The following is a 14,730-nucleotide window of genomic DNA, read 5'->3' as shown; positions in this document are numbered from 1 at the left end:
AGTTTCGCGTAGTGGTCACGGCTCGCAACCGTCCTTTGTTCGGGACTATGTTTATGCCAACTATGGCAACCCGGGTTGGTGGCGGGATCGAGCGGGTTGGGCGTCCCCAGGGTGTCCGAGGCAGCGGAAAATGGTACCTGCATCGAGTGGAGCTGCAGTACTGCGAGGTCGACCATGGGTACCTTGGTGCGTACACTAGCTTCCCCATCGCATTCGCCCCCATCGCCCTGATATCGATAGCAGACGAAGCCTCAAACGTTTCTCCTACCGAAATATCTTCTACCTTCGTACTCCTCCCTCACCACGCCCACCTCCAACACAGGCGCCGACGTCGAAATGGCCGGTGACGTCAACCCGGACAACTCAAAATCATTGGAAATTCCCCCAGAATACCCCACCAGAATGCGGGGCGTTCCCCACGGGACGCGTGCTATTCAGCCTCTCATGCTCAGGTGACGACAACGCGTCGAGCCACCACCGGGTGCAAGCCCCGTAACCTCCGCACAGCGCGCTCGTATATAAGGCGTCGGGGCCGGGTATGGCTTCACCCACCGCTCTTCCCAACTCCCCGACGAGATCGGCGCCCCTGCACGAACAGAACAAGACACGGGACGACAAGACGCGACGATGGGGAAGCCGTACTTTGGCATGACGGGCACCGCGCTCAATGCGTGGGTGAACGTCGCCGCGATCACCGCGATGACTCTCTTTGGTACGCGTCTGTCGCGCCGTATGTCTCTTCAGAAATCCTGACTGGACGCGCAGGCTACGACCAAGGCGTGTTCGGTGGCATCATCGTCACCGACTCCTTCCTCGAGGAGATGGGGAACCCGGACTCTGACCTCCAGGGTACCATCGTATCGCTCTACGATATCGGATGGTACGTATCGCCCCTCGCGCTCCCCCTTGCCCCTCCTGACGCGTCCTCCTCACCCAGCTTCTTCGGCGCCATGTCCACATTCGTGATCGGTGAGCCGCTAGGCCGGAAGAAGACGCTTATTATCGGCGTTATCATCATGTAGGTCCGTTCCATTGCGTACCGATATAGCATACTGACGCCAGCCACGCAGGTCCATCGGTGCTGTCATCCAAGCCGCGGCGGTGAATGTCCCTATGATGATCGTGGGCCGGATAGTTTGTGGTGCGTATCGCATGCTTGCGGTAGTCGCGACCGATATGCTTACTTCATGTGAACAGGTCTGGGTAATGGGATGAACACGGCGACCGCACCAGTACTGCAGAGCGAGACGACGAAGCCCTCGCTTCGCGGCAAGATGGTGGTTCTCGGCATGATGTGCGTACACCTACATGCGCAAGCGTCTCGCGTACTGACAGGTACCACAGCATGAACATCGCTGGCTTCTCGCTCAGCAACTGGGTTACCTACGGCTTCAGCTTCCTCGATGGCGACATCAGCTGGCGATTCCCTCTGTACGTCCTTCCGCTTGTCAATACCTTCCCAATCAGCTGACTAACCCATCCACTGTCCAGTGCCTTCCAGCTCATCTTCTCCGTCATCCTCGTTGGTACAGTCCCCTGGCTTCCCGAGAGCCCTCGCTGGCACCTCTCCCACGGCCAGGAAGCTGAGGGCCTCGCAATCCTTGCCGCGCTCGAAGGCAATGGCGCGACGATTCACGACACGTTGATCATCGAGGAGAAGGAGGAGATTGTAGAGGCAGTTCGCATCGAGCGGGAGCAGGCGCCGAGCTGGGGCGATCTGCTCCGTGGGCGGACGGGAAATACGGGCATGGTGAAGCGATTGATTCTTGGGGCTGGTACACAATGGATGCAGCAGCTCGTTGGCATCAACGTCACCAGTTACTAGTGAGTGTCCTTCTTTGTCGTCTTGGTCGCTGGCTGATAGTGCCTAGCCTCCCCTTGGTGCTGCAGAATTCCGTCGGTCTCTCAAACACCCTTTCGCGCTTACTTGCGGCCTGCAACTCGGTCTCCTACCTCTTCTTCTCCTTCGCCGGCCTCTGGCTCATCGAGCGCGCCGGTCGACGGAAGCTGATGATGTGGGGCGCTGCCGGACAGGCTGTGTGCTACATCCTGATCTCGGCGCTCTTGTCGCAGGCCAGTGATCCGGAGAACGGCACCAAGTTCGGTGCGGGTGCGACAGCGTTCTTCTTCGTATACTACATCTTCTTTGGTGAGCCATGAATCCCATCATACGAGCAACGTACGGTTGACTGACCCACTCACGCAGGCATCTGCTGGCAAGGCGTGCCATGGCTATACCCGGTCGAGATCAACTCGCTGGCGATGCGCACCAAGGGCGCGGCGGTAGCGACCGCAAGCAACTGGATCTCCAACTACTGCGTCGTGCAGGCGACGCCGCCCGGCATCGAGAACCTCGGCTGGAAGTTCTACCTCATCTGGATGTCCTTCAACATCATCTTCGTGCCTGTGCGTCTCCCCTTCCCCTAACTCTCCCTTCTAATCCCAACTCACTCTTTTCCGCAGCTCATCTGGCTCGTCTACCCCGAGACGTCGAACCGGCACCTCGAGGACATCGACCGGCTGTACCGCGAGAACCAGGGCATGGTGTTTGTGTTCCGCAACAAGGACGCGACGTCGATGCAGCGGCCGACGCACTATGTCGATGTGGAGAAGGAGCGGATGCAGTATGTGGACTCGACGAAGAAGAAGGAGAAGCTCGTAGACGAGGCGTCGATCGAGCACGACGAGGCTCCCGCGGCGCTGAATGCAGCGTAGCCCCTACGCCGCATCGCCCGGTCGTAGCCAGGGAAGTCGAAGTTGAGACGAATACCCTCATGATTTTGTAATGTACTTTATCTCTCGTTTATCCTGTTGTACTTTTAGATGATCCATTTTCATACGTCGATATGCGTGACACAGCAGGCGAACATGGAGAATCCCGAGAAGAAATCACCTTGTGGGTCCGCTACAAGCAGATCACGTGCAATTCCGAGATTAGGCGCCCGTTGCTGATCTGGGTGCTTGATCTCGCCCACAAACTAACCTCTGGTCAAGCTAAACCAACTCCAGCCTCTTGACCTGAGCCACCATCATGGACGAGGCCTTTACCCAAGAACTCGAAAACGACTTTGCCAGACTGCTCCTCGGTGGCCCCGATGCTGTTGACGCCCAGGCGATTGTGCCGCGCGTGTGTATACAACGTCATGTAACTACGAACGACAGCAGACTGCAGCTCCCGAGTCTTCGGAGCCGCCCGCACGAGTCCGCTTCCCGGCCCGATCTTCCGTGTCCGCCCACCTCTTGTCCTCGACCACCATCTCCGCTGCGCCCGTCGCCCCGCCTCCCCCTCCCGCCCACCAAAAGCACGTTCGGCAATTCCCGAAAACCCCATTTATTGCGCCGGCCCAGAGATCCACCTCCCCTTTGCGCCGCGCGAGCGCAGCGAGCGCTTAAGCTCTGGCATTTTTACGCTACGACTAGCCTACTTTGGCTCTCACGACACCAGTCCACACTCCTCCTCCTCCCCCCTCCTTCTCCTCCCCTCCCCCTCTCCCCTTCCCTCTCCTCCTCCTTCCCTCCCTCCCCGCGGAGCGATGGGGAGGGAGGTCGGGGAGGGTGCGGGAAGGGGAGGCGCCCGCGTGTTAGCCCCGTGCGAATCAATCGGCCACGTACCGCGCTCGACGCGGGGAGGCCCTGCGATCCGAACCTCCCGTCGGTGTCGCTGATCGCACTCGGTCGCGTCATTCGACGGACTCACGCTGGCGCGCCGCCTTGGACACGAGAATGGATGGGGTGGCCCAGGCATCGTCGATCCGACTCATCGCTGTCATCGGCTGTTGCGGGCGGTCAAGGCGGTAAGCTTGATGCTTGCACTGATCCAGCTGCTAATCCGAGTAGCGCTCGTCGAGAACCATCCAGCCGGGCCGTGGACGTGCTCGTACTACACGCTCCAATGTACTTTCGACTCGATGAATACAGGAATTTGTTGTGCTCTCGCGTCGTTTGCCGTCGCGCATCCATTCAGGCCGCAGGTGAGCTTATCATTAATACGACTCGCTGATCAAACACACCTTGACTGCGGGCTCATCCCGCGAGCGACGTCTGACCGGTGCTCATCCTCGCACCGTCGTGTGCTTGTCGCAGAAGTAGTCAGCACTCGTCTCACGCAACACGGTGAGCAAACACACCTTGCTCACGAGCTCATCTTGCACCTGCAGTCACCCTTCCTCCGCGCTCGTCCCCGGCGGTCTTGCTCGCTCGCTGTCGTCTTGGGCCTGTGCTCGTCTTGCTCGCCGTCGTCTCTGGCCCGTCTCGCTCTCACTCGTGTCGGTGTTGTGTTCTCTTCCTGACACGTCTCGTAAGCCAGTTGCTGACCATTCTCACAGGTTGTTGATGAGAGCGAGGCCTACGAGCAAAAGAGGAAGCTGGGGAGTGAGACAGGAAGCAGAGCAGTGAAGGAGGAAGCAAGAGGCGGCAGCAGGAGGTGATGACATGCTCGGCAAGTGCCGCCATCACCGTCGGTGGCGCAGAACCCTGACTTCGAACCCATCAATCCAGCAGTCCTGTGCAGGCCCTTCGGGAACTCGTGCCCGCAACTGGGGCGAGTGGGAAGTTGTTGTAGACTTGAAGGTAGCCCGTGGGCACTCGGAACTCAAACTCGAGATACGTGAGGTCGGAGGATGTAGACATGTGGGACTGAGACACCATAGGCTATAGCATCTAGAAGCGTACAGGAATGCAGTTTGTGACCTCGTACGGCTCGTCGAACAGAGAGAAACCCGATGAGCAGGAGCTTTGTGAGATGAGCAGATTCAAAAGCAAGGCCCTCACACAAGATGAGTTATTGCTCGCAGAAGCGTAGCAGACAGTCCTCCCAATCCCCCTTATCTACTTTGCAGTCGAGGGGCGCCATCCGCGACGGTTGAGAGCACAACGCTCGTCGCGAACTCTATTGCTCACCGGGAGCCGCGCCGGCGAGCCGCCGAGTTCGAATCCGGCGTCGGACTCGAACCGGCCAATCTCGTCCCTTGGCTTACGCGGTCATGTCCGTCTCCCCACCGATACCCCTCGCCAACACCCTAGATATGCATACCTACGACTTCTGCACTTCTATCGATGTCCATCCGTGCTGAACCCAACGTGGGATCAGCCATCCCCTTCAACTCACGCAGCTCCCCGACCGGGAGATCAAGATGAGCGATAAGCTGCAATCCCTGCCGACAAGGGGATGAGAAGCGACAAAGGGAGAGGCAAGGGTTGGTACGTACGAGAACCGAGCACGGCGATGATCCTCAAAGCGGCCCTGAGAACTCACCAGCTGCCGAGCCGGCGGGACCAAGGTCTTCGAGTCGGCAATGCCAGCGTCCCTCTGTCGCCTGAGAACAAACAAAGTGACCTGTAAGGAAAGTGGGGTCAGTCTCATGTGCCTGTGATGAGAAGAGATTGACTTCTGTGCTTCAGACGAGCTGATGAGCACGGTGGCGCGCAAGCTCCCGCTCCGCTCGCGGTGTTTCGCCTTGCGATCTCGCCTTCTATCTCGCCAGCACGCAAGGTGAGACCACCACTGACGAGCTCGCCCCTGCGCCTACGCTCACCGAGTGCCCCAAAACGCTGCGAGTCACGCTTACTGACATACCGACAGAGATCGCCTCGACCCCATCTTCCACCGCTCACCTTGCAAATTCGAGCTCCAAGCCACTGAAACGCCAGGGAGGCGGGGACTGCCGGACCAGCGGAACGTCTCCGCAAATGTCGCGGAGGTGACTGGTGAGTCAACGTTGGGCTCGTGGCTCAGAATGCGGAATGCGGCGCCGCGTTACGCCTGCGTACTTGCAATATATCGAGGCAGTAAACATTGAGAGTGTTTGGAGGGGTCTATAGGCACTGGAGTAGACGTCATTGGCTTGCAAGACGAGCGGGACAGGCATCTCGTACTTGTTCTCGCGGGTGGTTCAAGGCCTGCCTTATGCGGCTAACTCGCGCTCAACCGTCACGACGGTCTTTGAAGCCTTCGCTCACTGACTCACAGACTCGGGAAGTTTTCACCAAGTGATAGAGGACGACGCGAATATCGCTCTCAAGAGCTACGGCACCGTCCACAGTCAAGATTCTGTCCAAAATCACTACTATGCAGCCGATCGCGCTTCACCGACTTTGGTGAGCAGACGTACCCTCACCTCGGCACTGCAGCACTCAAAAGACACCCACCCCTATCCGCTCGAGTCCTCTGCTTACTTTCCTGCAGCCTCTATCCTTTCCAGCATCCGTATGCTTGGTTTGATACCTCCGCTCCTACCGCCTCGCCTCGCCTTGGAACTTCCACTGGCAGGGAGCCAGGTTCTCGACACCGATCACTAAGGGTCCCATCATTTGTCATGACCGAAACACGGGGACCCGGGCGCCGGACTCCTGAATTCGAAGAGAAGTGCAGAATATGCGCCGCTGGAGCTGAGCAGGAGCAGAGCAAGGCGGTAAGGAATATCCGGCTGGCGGTAAGTCGGACTTGGTTATTCCAGCTGTGGGTCATCAAGGCTGAGACTCGGCGAAGCTCGACGCTTCGTGAGATTGTATAAAGGGCGGGGTGAGTAGACTGATTTCCTCACTTTCCCTCCATCCCTCCTTTCCTCCTCCTCTCCTCCTTCACTATCACCTTCCTTCACTCGTACCTTCCGCTCTCCACTCGCATCACCACACATGCACTCGTTCTGAATCTCTTGACGAAGCGCTCGTTCTCGACTTCATCGGCATCACACTTCGAGTCATTATCTCGGTTAGTTAGCACCCTATGCACATCCATCTTCACTGACGGCTTCAATCAAGCTCTATCGCCGTCTGTTCTACCCGCTAGACGTCCTTTTCGGCGTCGTTGCTAGCGCAGGTAAGCCTGCTTTTACCTCGCATCACCTCACCTACCCAGGCATTGAGTTGAGCTCCTGACGCTACAAAGTGAGTCGCATTCTTCCCATGCGTCATAGAGACACTCACCGACCCAGCTACTATAGCACTGGTGCTCGGGCGCGTCGGACTACTCGATGGCATCCCCTACGTCTGTAAATGCGTCGTCGCCGACGACTAATACTGTGTCGGTGAGTCAGTCGATCTGACGTCCGTGAGTTGACTTGGTTTCTTCGAATCCAACCTGGCTGCAACGTTGCGGACATATTGCCTGACATTGCTGCTCGTTCAACCCCACGCACAGGTCCCCATTTTACTGACCGGCGAGCCAACGGACGAGTCGTGGACTGACCGTCATCACCGATTTCGTAAGTCTATTCAGTTCACCGCGACACGTGTCACTGACCTCCTTGCTTCCCACCACCACGTCCGCGACGCCTCCCCTAGCGCCCGAATCAACGTTGACGCATGCATCGACTGCGAGACTAAGGTGAGCTTATGCTCTAAAAATCTCCCCACTTCGCTCCCACTGAAACTAATCCTGCAGAGACGACCGATCTCGCCGATTACGAACCGCATTGAAGCCTTGCGCATTGCTGCATAAGCGACGGGATACACGGGAAGAGGGCATGATGACCGCAGGTGCGTTAAAATGGTCATCTACGATGAACCAACCCTGATCACTCACTTAACCTGCTTAGACCTATCTCGACACGACGGCCTTCATTCAACAAGCAAGAGCGATATCGCGCGGCCGTCTATTTCCTCCGCCCCACTCGAGCTCAAAAACATCGACCGGGACCCACGCAAAGCCACAAACACGGCCGGCGCGGTAATCCCGGCGCACGCACCGCTACCGAAGCAAGTGCGATGCGACGACGGGATATGACCCTGACCGTCGACTCTACGCGACCCCTGAATCGCCGAAGGCCTGCGCGAGTACCCCATGGTGAGTTCTTTGTCTCCCTCCACTTCCCAGATCACGAACGCGCGCAGGCCGAGTGATCGGTCGATATCTTCGACCAGGTTCTCGGGGTCATTGAGGTGCGAGTTGTCAAACATGAGAGAATCGCTTTCTGACCTGTTGTGCAGCCCGTTCGAGCGGCGCACGAGCCGCCGGAGGCATGCCCGCGCTCCCCAAAGCGATTAATGCGGAAATATGGCAAGTGACCACCTCGCTATTGCAGGCGCGCGCTGACAAATGCGTGCGCACCATCAACAGGCTCTCCCCTAGCTTTTCTACACGCCAGCCGGCTGCCTGTCGTATCCCCTCCGCGTTGAAAAGGCCAAAAACAGGTTTTGGGGGTTACCGAGGTCAGTACAAATGCGCTCACATGAGTAAACTCACATACGAGGTCGCTTACTGACCACCTTTGAAGCGATTTTTTGCGACACCCAAGCCGCCGGAGGCATGCGCGCTGCCCCTAGGGCGAGATATGCGAATTTCCAGTAAGTACTTTCCTCTGACATGGGAGGCGCTTTTTTGACTCTCACTCGACCACCATCAGGTTCTGCAGCTACCGTAGCACACCATCTACGACCTTAAGGCGCACCAAAGGTCGACCCTGACGTCCTTGTCAGGTTCTCGGGGTCATTGAGGTGTGTACAGGCGCCTGAAGTCTATGATTGTCTCCCGAACGCGCCCTGTGTTCGAAAATCGCTGATCAACGTGCTATTCAGGTTTTTTGCGCGACCCTCGAACTGCCGGAGGCATGCGCACAGCCCCTCGGATGAAGCATGCGAACGTCGAGGTACGTGTCATTTTGGAAGGCTGAGGCTCTCGCTGACCGTAACGTGATCCTCGTTCAAGGACGGGGAAATTGCACGCGCTCGCGGCTGCGAAGCGGCGCGGGCACGCGGGAAGTCGTCAAACGAGACAGCAATGCTTCTCCGCGAGTGCGCTGCCTGCGCGATGTAGAGCCGATCGGTAAGTCTTACTGGCCATCCCTCCTGTCCGCGAGCTAACCCGGTCCTCGCAGGGGCGAAATCCCTTCTGCCCCCACGCGACCCACGTTGTCGGCTGCCCTCGAATTCGAGGTGAGGGGAGGTTATGCTGATCCGCGCTAAGGTAAGTTTCCGATGCGGCATCCGTACGCTCGCCGCCAACGCGCACAGACAGCACGAATCGTTGACGACAAAGAGATGCCGCACGCACTCCCGCACCTTGCCGGCCCTGCATGACCGAGGGGAGGGGCAGACTATGCCGATCTGTATTAAGGTATGTCCCTAACCGTAGCTCTGACCTTTTGCGCCTGACGTGAGTATGTAGAAACCGCGAATCTTCACGAAGGAATGTACTATGCCCCCCTTCGCCGCTCCCCCACACCTCGCCTGCACGTCAAACGAAAGAAGACATCATGCCGGTCCGCGCCGAGGTACGCTCCTGACCATAGTCTCACCCGCTTGGTGCTGATCTTTACATGCAGGGAACACGAATTTCGACGAAGGGGATACGCTACGTCCCCCTTCGCAGCCATCCCCCATCACCCCACGTCCCCATCTCCGACTTCCAGCATCAAAGCGACCACATTTTGGCGTCTTTAAGGGCCTATCATCGTGCGACAGGCCCACGCTAGGCAAGGGGGGAAGGTCGATGAGACCGACGGCACATCGGGAAGCTGGGGGTGGGGGTGGCATGCGCGTCCACGCTCGCTCACGAGGGTATGCATCTTCATCTCATATCGCCCGACATATAACTCAGATGCAATCACGACGTAGCCACCGACCTCAATGCTTTGAGGAGGAGAAAGCCGTGCTATGAGGAGGGGAGGAGGGGGTGGGGGAAATCTCCACTGCCATAATTTGGTGAGTCAAGGTAGCGTGGTCGTGATACGTGGTGGCTGAGACGAATGGACGTAGATGGACCTAACAGACCCATCAACGCGTCCCTTGACACCGAGAAGACGGTCGAAGGAGTAGAAGAACATTGGGGGAGGGGAGGGATAAGACCCCCTCGCAACACCTCTACGGCGGCGCGTATCGCCCGTTTCTTCTTGCGCGACGTTGAAGGCGACAGTATGTCGTCCTCATACGAGGTATCTCGGCGAGTGCGCACGAGATGAGCCCCTCAACTCATTTTATCCAGAACCCCCGCCCTCCCATCTCAGCGCCCAAATGCGACCAAGCTGCGCTGTCAGACCCCTTCAACGGCGCTTCCCGTCGCTCAAACAGATCGTTGATGGACGCCGCACAAGTCAGCGCGGCGTCGGCGCGCGTATCTCGCGCCACCGAGGGCGGGGGTGGGGGTGGGGGCATCGCTCCCACCCTCCTTTTCACAAGGTGAGCAATGTTCTCCCTTTCTTATGCTCGGTAGAGCACTTCTAATCGATGAATAGGCATGTGCTATTCGATGGGGAGCAGCTACCGATGCCAGGACCAGATGAGACGAGGTCAGAGGCGAGGAGGAAGTGGGAATGCTGGGGATGAGGACGGGCTCCGTTTCGACAGATTCGGGCGTGAGGGTGCACCGACAGCGCTTGTAGTCATCGGGCGACGCGTCGGACGCTTGGGAACAGCAAGTCGATGTGGCAGGGCTGAGGGTGAGTGCTCGGGGGTGGTTGGATTAGCGCGAGGGAAGGGGCATGCTTACGACGTTTACAGTGTGACTCTGGCTTTCGCGAGAATGCAGAGCAACGCGGAAGGGAAGGAGACGCGCGGAGACGGCGTGGGAGGAGGGCGAGTAGAGCCCGCGCTCCCTCGCACTGGGAGGGCGAGCAGGAGGGTGAGGGCGACGAGGGAGGCTGTGCGCGATGGGGAGGGAGGTCCTCTCCGTCGCAGTGGGCGTTTTCATTCGGCGTTCGTTGAGTACATTGGTCGTGTATCCGTAGAACAGACATCGAATAAAGTTGCATTTGCACAGAATCTACCCAAATTACAAGTGACCGTAAGCTCGATGGATGAAGCGCACCATCCACCGCCCTCCGCCTGCCATCCTGGGGCCCCAAAATGGTGTCTGCCGTGCTGCAGCTCCGTCAGCCCCTCGAGCATCGTCACCTTGCAAGTCGCTCTCCTACCTCTTCTTCTCCTTCGCAGGCCTCTGGCTCATCGAGCGCGCCGGTCGTCGGAAGCTGATGATGTGGGGCGCTGCCGGCCAGGCTGTGTGCTATATCCTCATCTCCGCGCTGCTGTCGCAGGCCAGCGACCCTGAGAACGGGACCAAGTTCGGCGCAGGCGCGACGGCGTTCTTCTTCGTGTACTACATCTTCTTTGGTGAGCCGTGTCTTTAATCATACGAGCGACGTATGATTGACTGGCCCACTCTCGCAGGCATCTGCTGGCAAGGTGTGCCATGGTTGTACCCCGTCGAGATCAACTCGCTGGCGATGCGCACGAAGGGCGCGGCGGTGGCGACCGCGAGCAACTGGATCTCCAACTACTGCGTCGTGCAGGCGACGCCGCCCGGCATCGAGAACCTCGGCTGGAAGTTCTACCTCATCTGGATGTCCTTCAACATCATCTTCGTGCCGGTGCGTATGGGCGGTATACTGTAAAAAAACCTCGAAGGCCAATTAGCGACACAAGCCTCCGAATTCGATGTAAAACGACGCACATTGTCGGTGAGTCCGGTCAGTCGACGCATGTGATCGAGAATTTCTCCACAGTCGAGCGCTGCATAACGGGGTTTCCTTGTGGTCGGGGTTAGCTTAGCGGTGGCTGGTCAAAGGGGGATGCAGTCCACAAGGCACGGACAGCCGTAGGATCTTGATATCTCACGAGGGCGATGCCCTACCGGTGCGAGGGCACCTGCACGCTCACTCAGGGCTAACTGAGGAGTGCGCGCCATGCCCTACTTGATAGGGACGAGTGCGCGAGGGACAATAAGCCGGGGCTCGTCACAGCGCTGGTCACGGGGGCCCCCTCGAACTGAAAAAGCCTCAATTCTGTTTGATGCCAGTCCGAGTGCGCGCCCTCACCTCTTAGCTGCTGCGACGTCCTCTAGGGCTTCGCTCGTTTGGAGTCAAGACGGTATCCAATGACTTACAGCGTCAAGGTGAGTCCAGCACGGCCGAAGTTCAACTTGTCACGTGGCGCGGCGGTGCGCCGGACTTCCCGCTCGCCCCTCCAGGCAGCGACTGACTGCCTGCCAGCCGCGGCCACGGGGGCCAAAAGAGTGCCAAGGACCCTCGCAGTGTAAGTTCTGACCATAGGTGTCAAGTTCGGTCTCAGCGGACGGAGCTGATGTGTCGATTTTCACGAATTCGGCGACTTGTGTCGCTAATTGGCCTTCGAGGTTTTTTTACAGTATACCGCCCATACTATGTCGATGTGGAGAAGGAGCGGATGCAGTATGTGGACTCGACGAAGAAGAAGGAGAAGCTCGCGGACGACGCGTCCATCGAGCACGACGAGGCTCCCGCGGCGCTGAATGCAGCGTAGACCCTATGCTGACTTGGACGCCCGGTCGTAGCCGGGAAAGCTGAAGTTGAGACGAATACCCTCATGATCTTGTGATGTAGTTTATCTCTCGTTTATCCTGTTGTACTTTTAGATGATTTATCCTTACACGTCGACTTGCGTGACACAGCAGGCGAAAATGCAGAATCCCGAGAAGAAATCACCTTGTGGGTCCGCTACAAGCAGATCACGTGAAATCTGACATTAGGCGCCCGTTTCTGATCTGGGTGCTTGATCTCGCCCACAAACTAACCTCTGGTCAAGCTAAACTAACTCCAGCCTCTTGACCTGAGCCACCATCATGGACGAGGCCTTTACCCAAGAACTCGAAAACGACTTTGCCAGACTGCTCCTCGGTGGCCCCGATGCTGTTGACGCCCAGGCAATCGTGCCTCGAGCGCGAACGATTGGTACCCCAGCTACTCCCTCGACCGATGAGGGGTCTCCTTCCACCTCGACGAGTACGAACAAGAAGAAAAGCAAGAAGAAAAAGAAGGCGAGCCAACGGTGCACGCCCACAGGCTCCCCGCTGTACGATGCGGTCGACGAGCACGCGCATGCGATCTTGAGCGCGGCACACGATGAAGTGGCGGCGCGGAAGGCGCGAAAGAAAGACAGGAAGACGATATGTGGGAGGTGCGGACGGGACAAGCTAGTGGGGACGCGATTGCAGACATGCTCGATGTGCAAGTGCGTACGGTGGCCAGTGATCGAGGAATATACTGATTGACGGTGAACTCGCAGGTCTATCAATTAGTGAGTTGGCTTCGTAGACGAACAGCCCAGTCCCTTCTGAGCAACCTTCCCTCAGCTGCTCGCAGAACTGCCAACGCGAACACTGGCAAGCCGGACACAAGGAAGAGTGCTACGGCTTTGTGCACCCACCCTTCGCGAAGACGTTCGACCCCTCCGACCGGCCCGATGTCGACTGGCCAATATGCCCCATCTTCTGCCATCACAACGAGAACGGCCTCGGACTGTGGATGACCACGGCTGGCGAGCTTGGTACCCTGTGCGTAACTAGTTCCTTCACGCATCTGCATCGTCGCTGAACAGTTTTGCAGACTTCAGCAAGCGTTTGAGCCGCCTGAGGGACGCGATACCGATACTCCGTCTGACGGGCCCCCGTCATATCAACGCTGGGCGGGTCTGAAGGGCCCTAATAAGCGTCCTTTCGGGCGAGAGCTCAAGAAGTACATGGGCTCGACGTTAGTCTGCTTTCGCATCATCGTGCAGAACCGGCGCAGGGACGGGCGCGCTATCGCAGTCATCGCTGGTCAAACGATGTACACTGTCTTCGGCTACCTCAAGAACAACCTGCTACCCGAGGACCTCAAGACCGCCAAGTTCCATACTACGCCTGGCGGGTAAGGCTCATAACAAAGCATGCCTAGCATTGGACTGACACTTGTCACCAGGAGCGACCTGATGACCGTATCCCCGTGGAAGGACTACAACGGCCGCCTGCGCGTATCCATCGTCGAGGTCAACGGCGTTCAAGCTCCCAAGGGCAGGTTCAATGGTCCCGGAGGCGAATACAAGCCCCAACCCCGCCCTACCGGCCAGCCCTGGGATCGCGTCATCGATTGGGATGACGGGGAGGTCATCCTCGGCGCGGGCGACTACGCCGTCTACTGCGTCCAATACCGCCTCGGCGACGGAGACGGGTGGAAATCGTACCCGGAGATCATGGCGCGCTCCGCCGAGCTTCTCGTCCCCGCCTTCGTCGCGCAGGCGAAGAGCACGGACGGCGCGGGCTGGCGCGACGCGGCGTGGCGCGAGCTGAGCATGGCGCGCATCCGACCTCAGCAGCCGCGCGACTTCTTCGTGATGAAGGCGACGCCGGACTTCAAGTACATCGACGAGTATTACCGGCCGTACTTCGAGGAGGGGCCGGATGAGTTCGATGCGAAGCGCCAGGGGACGCGGGCGGCGCAGGCGAATGAGATGATGAAGAAGGCCGTGCCAATGCAGCTCAAGGCGCTGATGGGGATGCTGCCACCGGACAAGCGGGCGGAGGCGGCTGCGCGGTTTAGGGCGCTGGGGTGGGATATAGAGGAGTTGATTAGGGAGATCTAGGCCTTCAAATCAATCGGTTTGCCATGAACATCGTTTGTGTACTGCACCGACCATATATTATTACTGACCGCGAACGAATTTACCCAAGGATATCTGGCATGATTTGGTCAAAATTGTACGATAAAAACACAATACATCAATTGGACAGTAGTTGACGCCGGCAACTCTTGTGAGGGACTGGGACGACGGGGACTCTCCCCCCGCGACGCGGAGTAAGGCGACTATTATCTTTTCCAATCACTTACCTTTTTGTTACGGACTCACGAGGACTCGTACGTACATAGGCGCCCACAGCGCCTTAGATAAGCATACATACGCACGTGGCGACGGCGGCGCGACGCGACCGCCGTCGGGAATATACGACACCTTTCTATCTCGCAAACCCCATCAGCCCTTCTCGACGTCTAAGACGCATCGAGCAGG

General features: G+C 58.2%; 9 protein-coding genes across 9 annotated transcripts; 7 read left to right on the top strand and 2 right to left on the bottom strand.

Moving 5' to 3' along the window:
- Positions 1-627: 627 nt before the first annotated feature.
- SCHCODRAFT_01147635 (general substrate transporter) lies at positions 628-2,844 on the top strand (the record flags this gene model as incomplete). Its single annotated transcript, XM_003033031.2, has 11 exons — positions 628-712; positions 766-880; positions 938-1,018; positions 1,071-1,141; positions 1,198-1,294; positions 1,345-1,431; positions 1,492-1,824; positions 1,872-2,149; positions 2,207-2,406; positions 2,464-2,624; positions 2,716-2,844. 11 exons carry the CDS (start codon positions 628-630, stop codon positions 2,759-2,761), a joined length of 1,554 nt encoding a protein of 517 aa, XP_003033077.1. The 3' UTR covers positions 2,762-2,844.
- Positions 2,845-3,031: 187 nt separating this feature from the next.
- On the top strand, positions 3,032-3,393 carry SCHCODRAFT_01147634 (uncharacterized protein; the record flags this gene model as incomplete). The annotated part of the gene is made up of 2 exons (XM_003033030.2): positions 3,032-3,127; positions 3,166-3,393. 2 exons carry the CDS (start codon positions 3,032-3,034, stop codon positions 3,391-3,393), a joined length of 324 nt encoding a protein of 107 aa, XP_003033076.1.
- Positions 3,394-4,055: 662 nt separating this feature from the next.
- Positions 4,056-4,547, bottom strand: SCHCODRAFT_02617265 (uncharacterized protein). Its single transcript, XM_050344799.1, has 3 exons — positions 4,498-4,547; positions 4,326-4,438; positions 4,056-4,271 (listed from the first exon to the last, which is right to left on the bottom strand). The coding sequence occupies exons 2-3, from the start codon at positions 4,431-4,433 to the stop codon at positions 4,158-4,160; spliced, it is 222 nt and encodes a 73-aa protein (XP_050200866.1). The 5' UTR covers positions 4,434-4,438; positions 4,498-4,547; the 3' UTR covers positions 4,056-4,157.
- A 405-nt stretch (positions 4,548-4,952) lies between these two features.
- Positions 4,953-6,386, top strand: SCHCODRAFT_02211715 (uncharacterized protein). The gene is made up of 5 exons (XM_050342083.1): positions 4,953-5,346; positions 5,401-5,491; positions 5,582-5,706; positions 5,969-6,096; positions 6,185-6,386. The coding sequence occupies exons 1-5, from the start codon at positions 5,295-5,297 to the stop codon at positions 6,218-6,220; spliced, it is 432 nt and encodes a 143-aa protein (XP_050200865.1). The 5' UTR covers positions 4,953-5,294; the 3' UTR covers positions 6,221-6,386.
- A 1,572-nt stretch (positions 6,387-7,958) lies between these two features.
- On the top strand, positions 7,959-8,403 carry SCHCODRAFT_02496609 (uncharacterized protein; the record flags this gene model as incomplete). The annotated part of the gene is made up of 3 exons (XM_050343042.1): positions 7,959-8,148; positions 8,214-8,283; positions 8,343-8,403. The coding sequence occupies 3 exons, from the start codon at positions 7,959-7,961 to the stop codon at positions 8,401-8,403; spliced, it is 321 nt and encodes a 106-aa protein (XP_050200864.1).
- A 631-nt stretch (positions 8,404-9,034) lies between these two features.
- Positions 9,035-9,595, top strand: SCHCODRAFT_02495955 (uncharacterized protein; the record flags this gene model as incomplete). The annotated part of the gene is made up of 4 exons (XM_003033027.2): positions 9,035-9,052; positions 9,104-9,209; positions 9,261-9,495; positions 9,553-9,595. The coding sequence occupies 4 exons, from the start codon at positions 9,035-9,037 to the stop codon at positions 9,593-9,595; spliced, it is 402 nt and encodes a 133-aa protein (XP_003033073.1).
- A 468-nt stretch (positions 9,596-10,063) lies between these two features.
- SCHCODRAFT_02617261 (uncharacterized protein) lies at positions 10,064-10,670 on the bottom strand (the record flags this gene model as incomplete). Its single annotated transcript, XM_003032418.2, has 3 exons — positions 10,064-10,113; positions 10,170-10,373; positions 10,435-10,670. 3 exons carry the CDS (start codon positions 10,668-10,670, stop codon positions 10,107-10,109), a joined length of 447 nt encoding a protein of 148 aa, XP_003032464.1. The 3' UTR covers positions 10,064-10,106.
- On the top strand, positions 10,469-11,460 carry SCHCODRAFT_02211645 (uncharacterized protein). The gene is made up of 2 exons (XM_003033026.3): positions 10,469-11,043; positions 11,101-11,460. The coding sequence occupies exons 1-2, from the start codon at positions 10,731-10,733 to the stop codon at positions 11,322-11,324; spliced, it is 537 nt and encodes a 178-aa protein (XP_003033072.2). The 5' UTR covers positions 10,469-10,730; the 3' UTR covers positions 11,325-11,460.
- Positions 11,461-12,474: 1,014 nt separating this feature from the next.
- On the top strand, positions 12,475-14,471 carry SCHCODRAFT_02617255 (uncharacterized protein). Its single transcript, XM_050344798.1, has 5 exons — positions 12,475-12,918; positions 12,973-12,984; positions 13,040-13,240; positions 13,293-13,595; positions 13,647-14,471. Exons 1-5 carry the CDS (start codon positions 12,530-12,532, stop codon positions 14,305-14,307), a joined length of 1,566 nt encoding a protein of 521 aa, XP_050200863.1. The 5' UTR covers positions 12,475-12,529; the 3' UTR covers positions 14,308-14,471.
- Positions 14,472-14,730: the final 259 nt, after the last annotated feature.

This window comes from Schizophyllum commune, assembly GCF_000143185.2.
Source record: "Schizophyllum commune H4-8 unplaced genomic scaffold SCHCOscaffold_4, whole genome shotgun sequence".
In the NCBI taxonomy this organism is placed as follows: domain Eukaryota; kingdom Fungi; phylum Basidiomycota; class Agaricomycetes; order Agaricales; family Schizophyllaceae; genus Schizophyllum; species Schizophyllum commune.
This window is presented reverse-complemented; position numbering and strand designations above follow the sequence as displayed.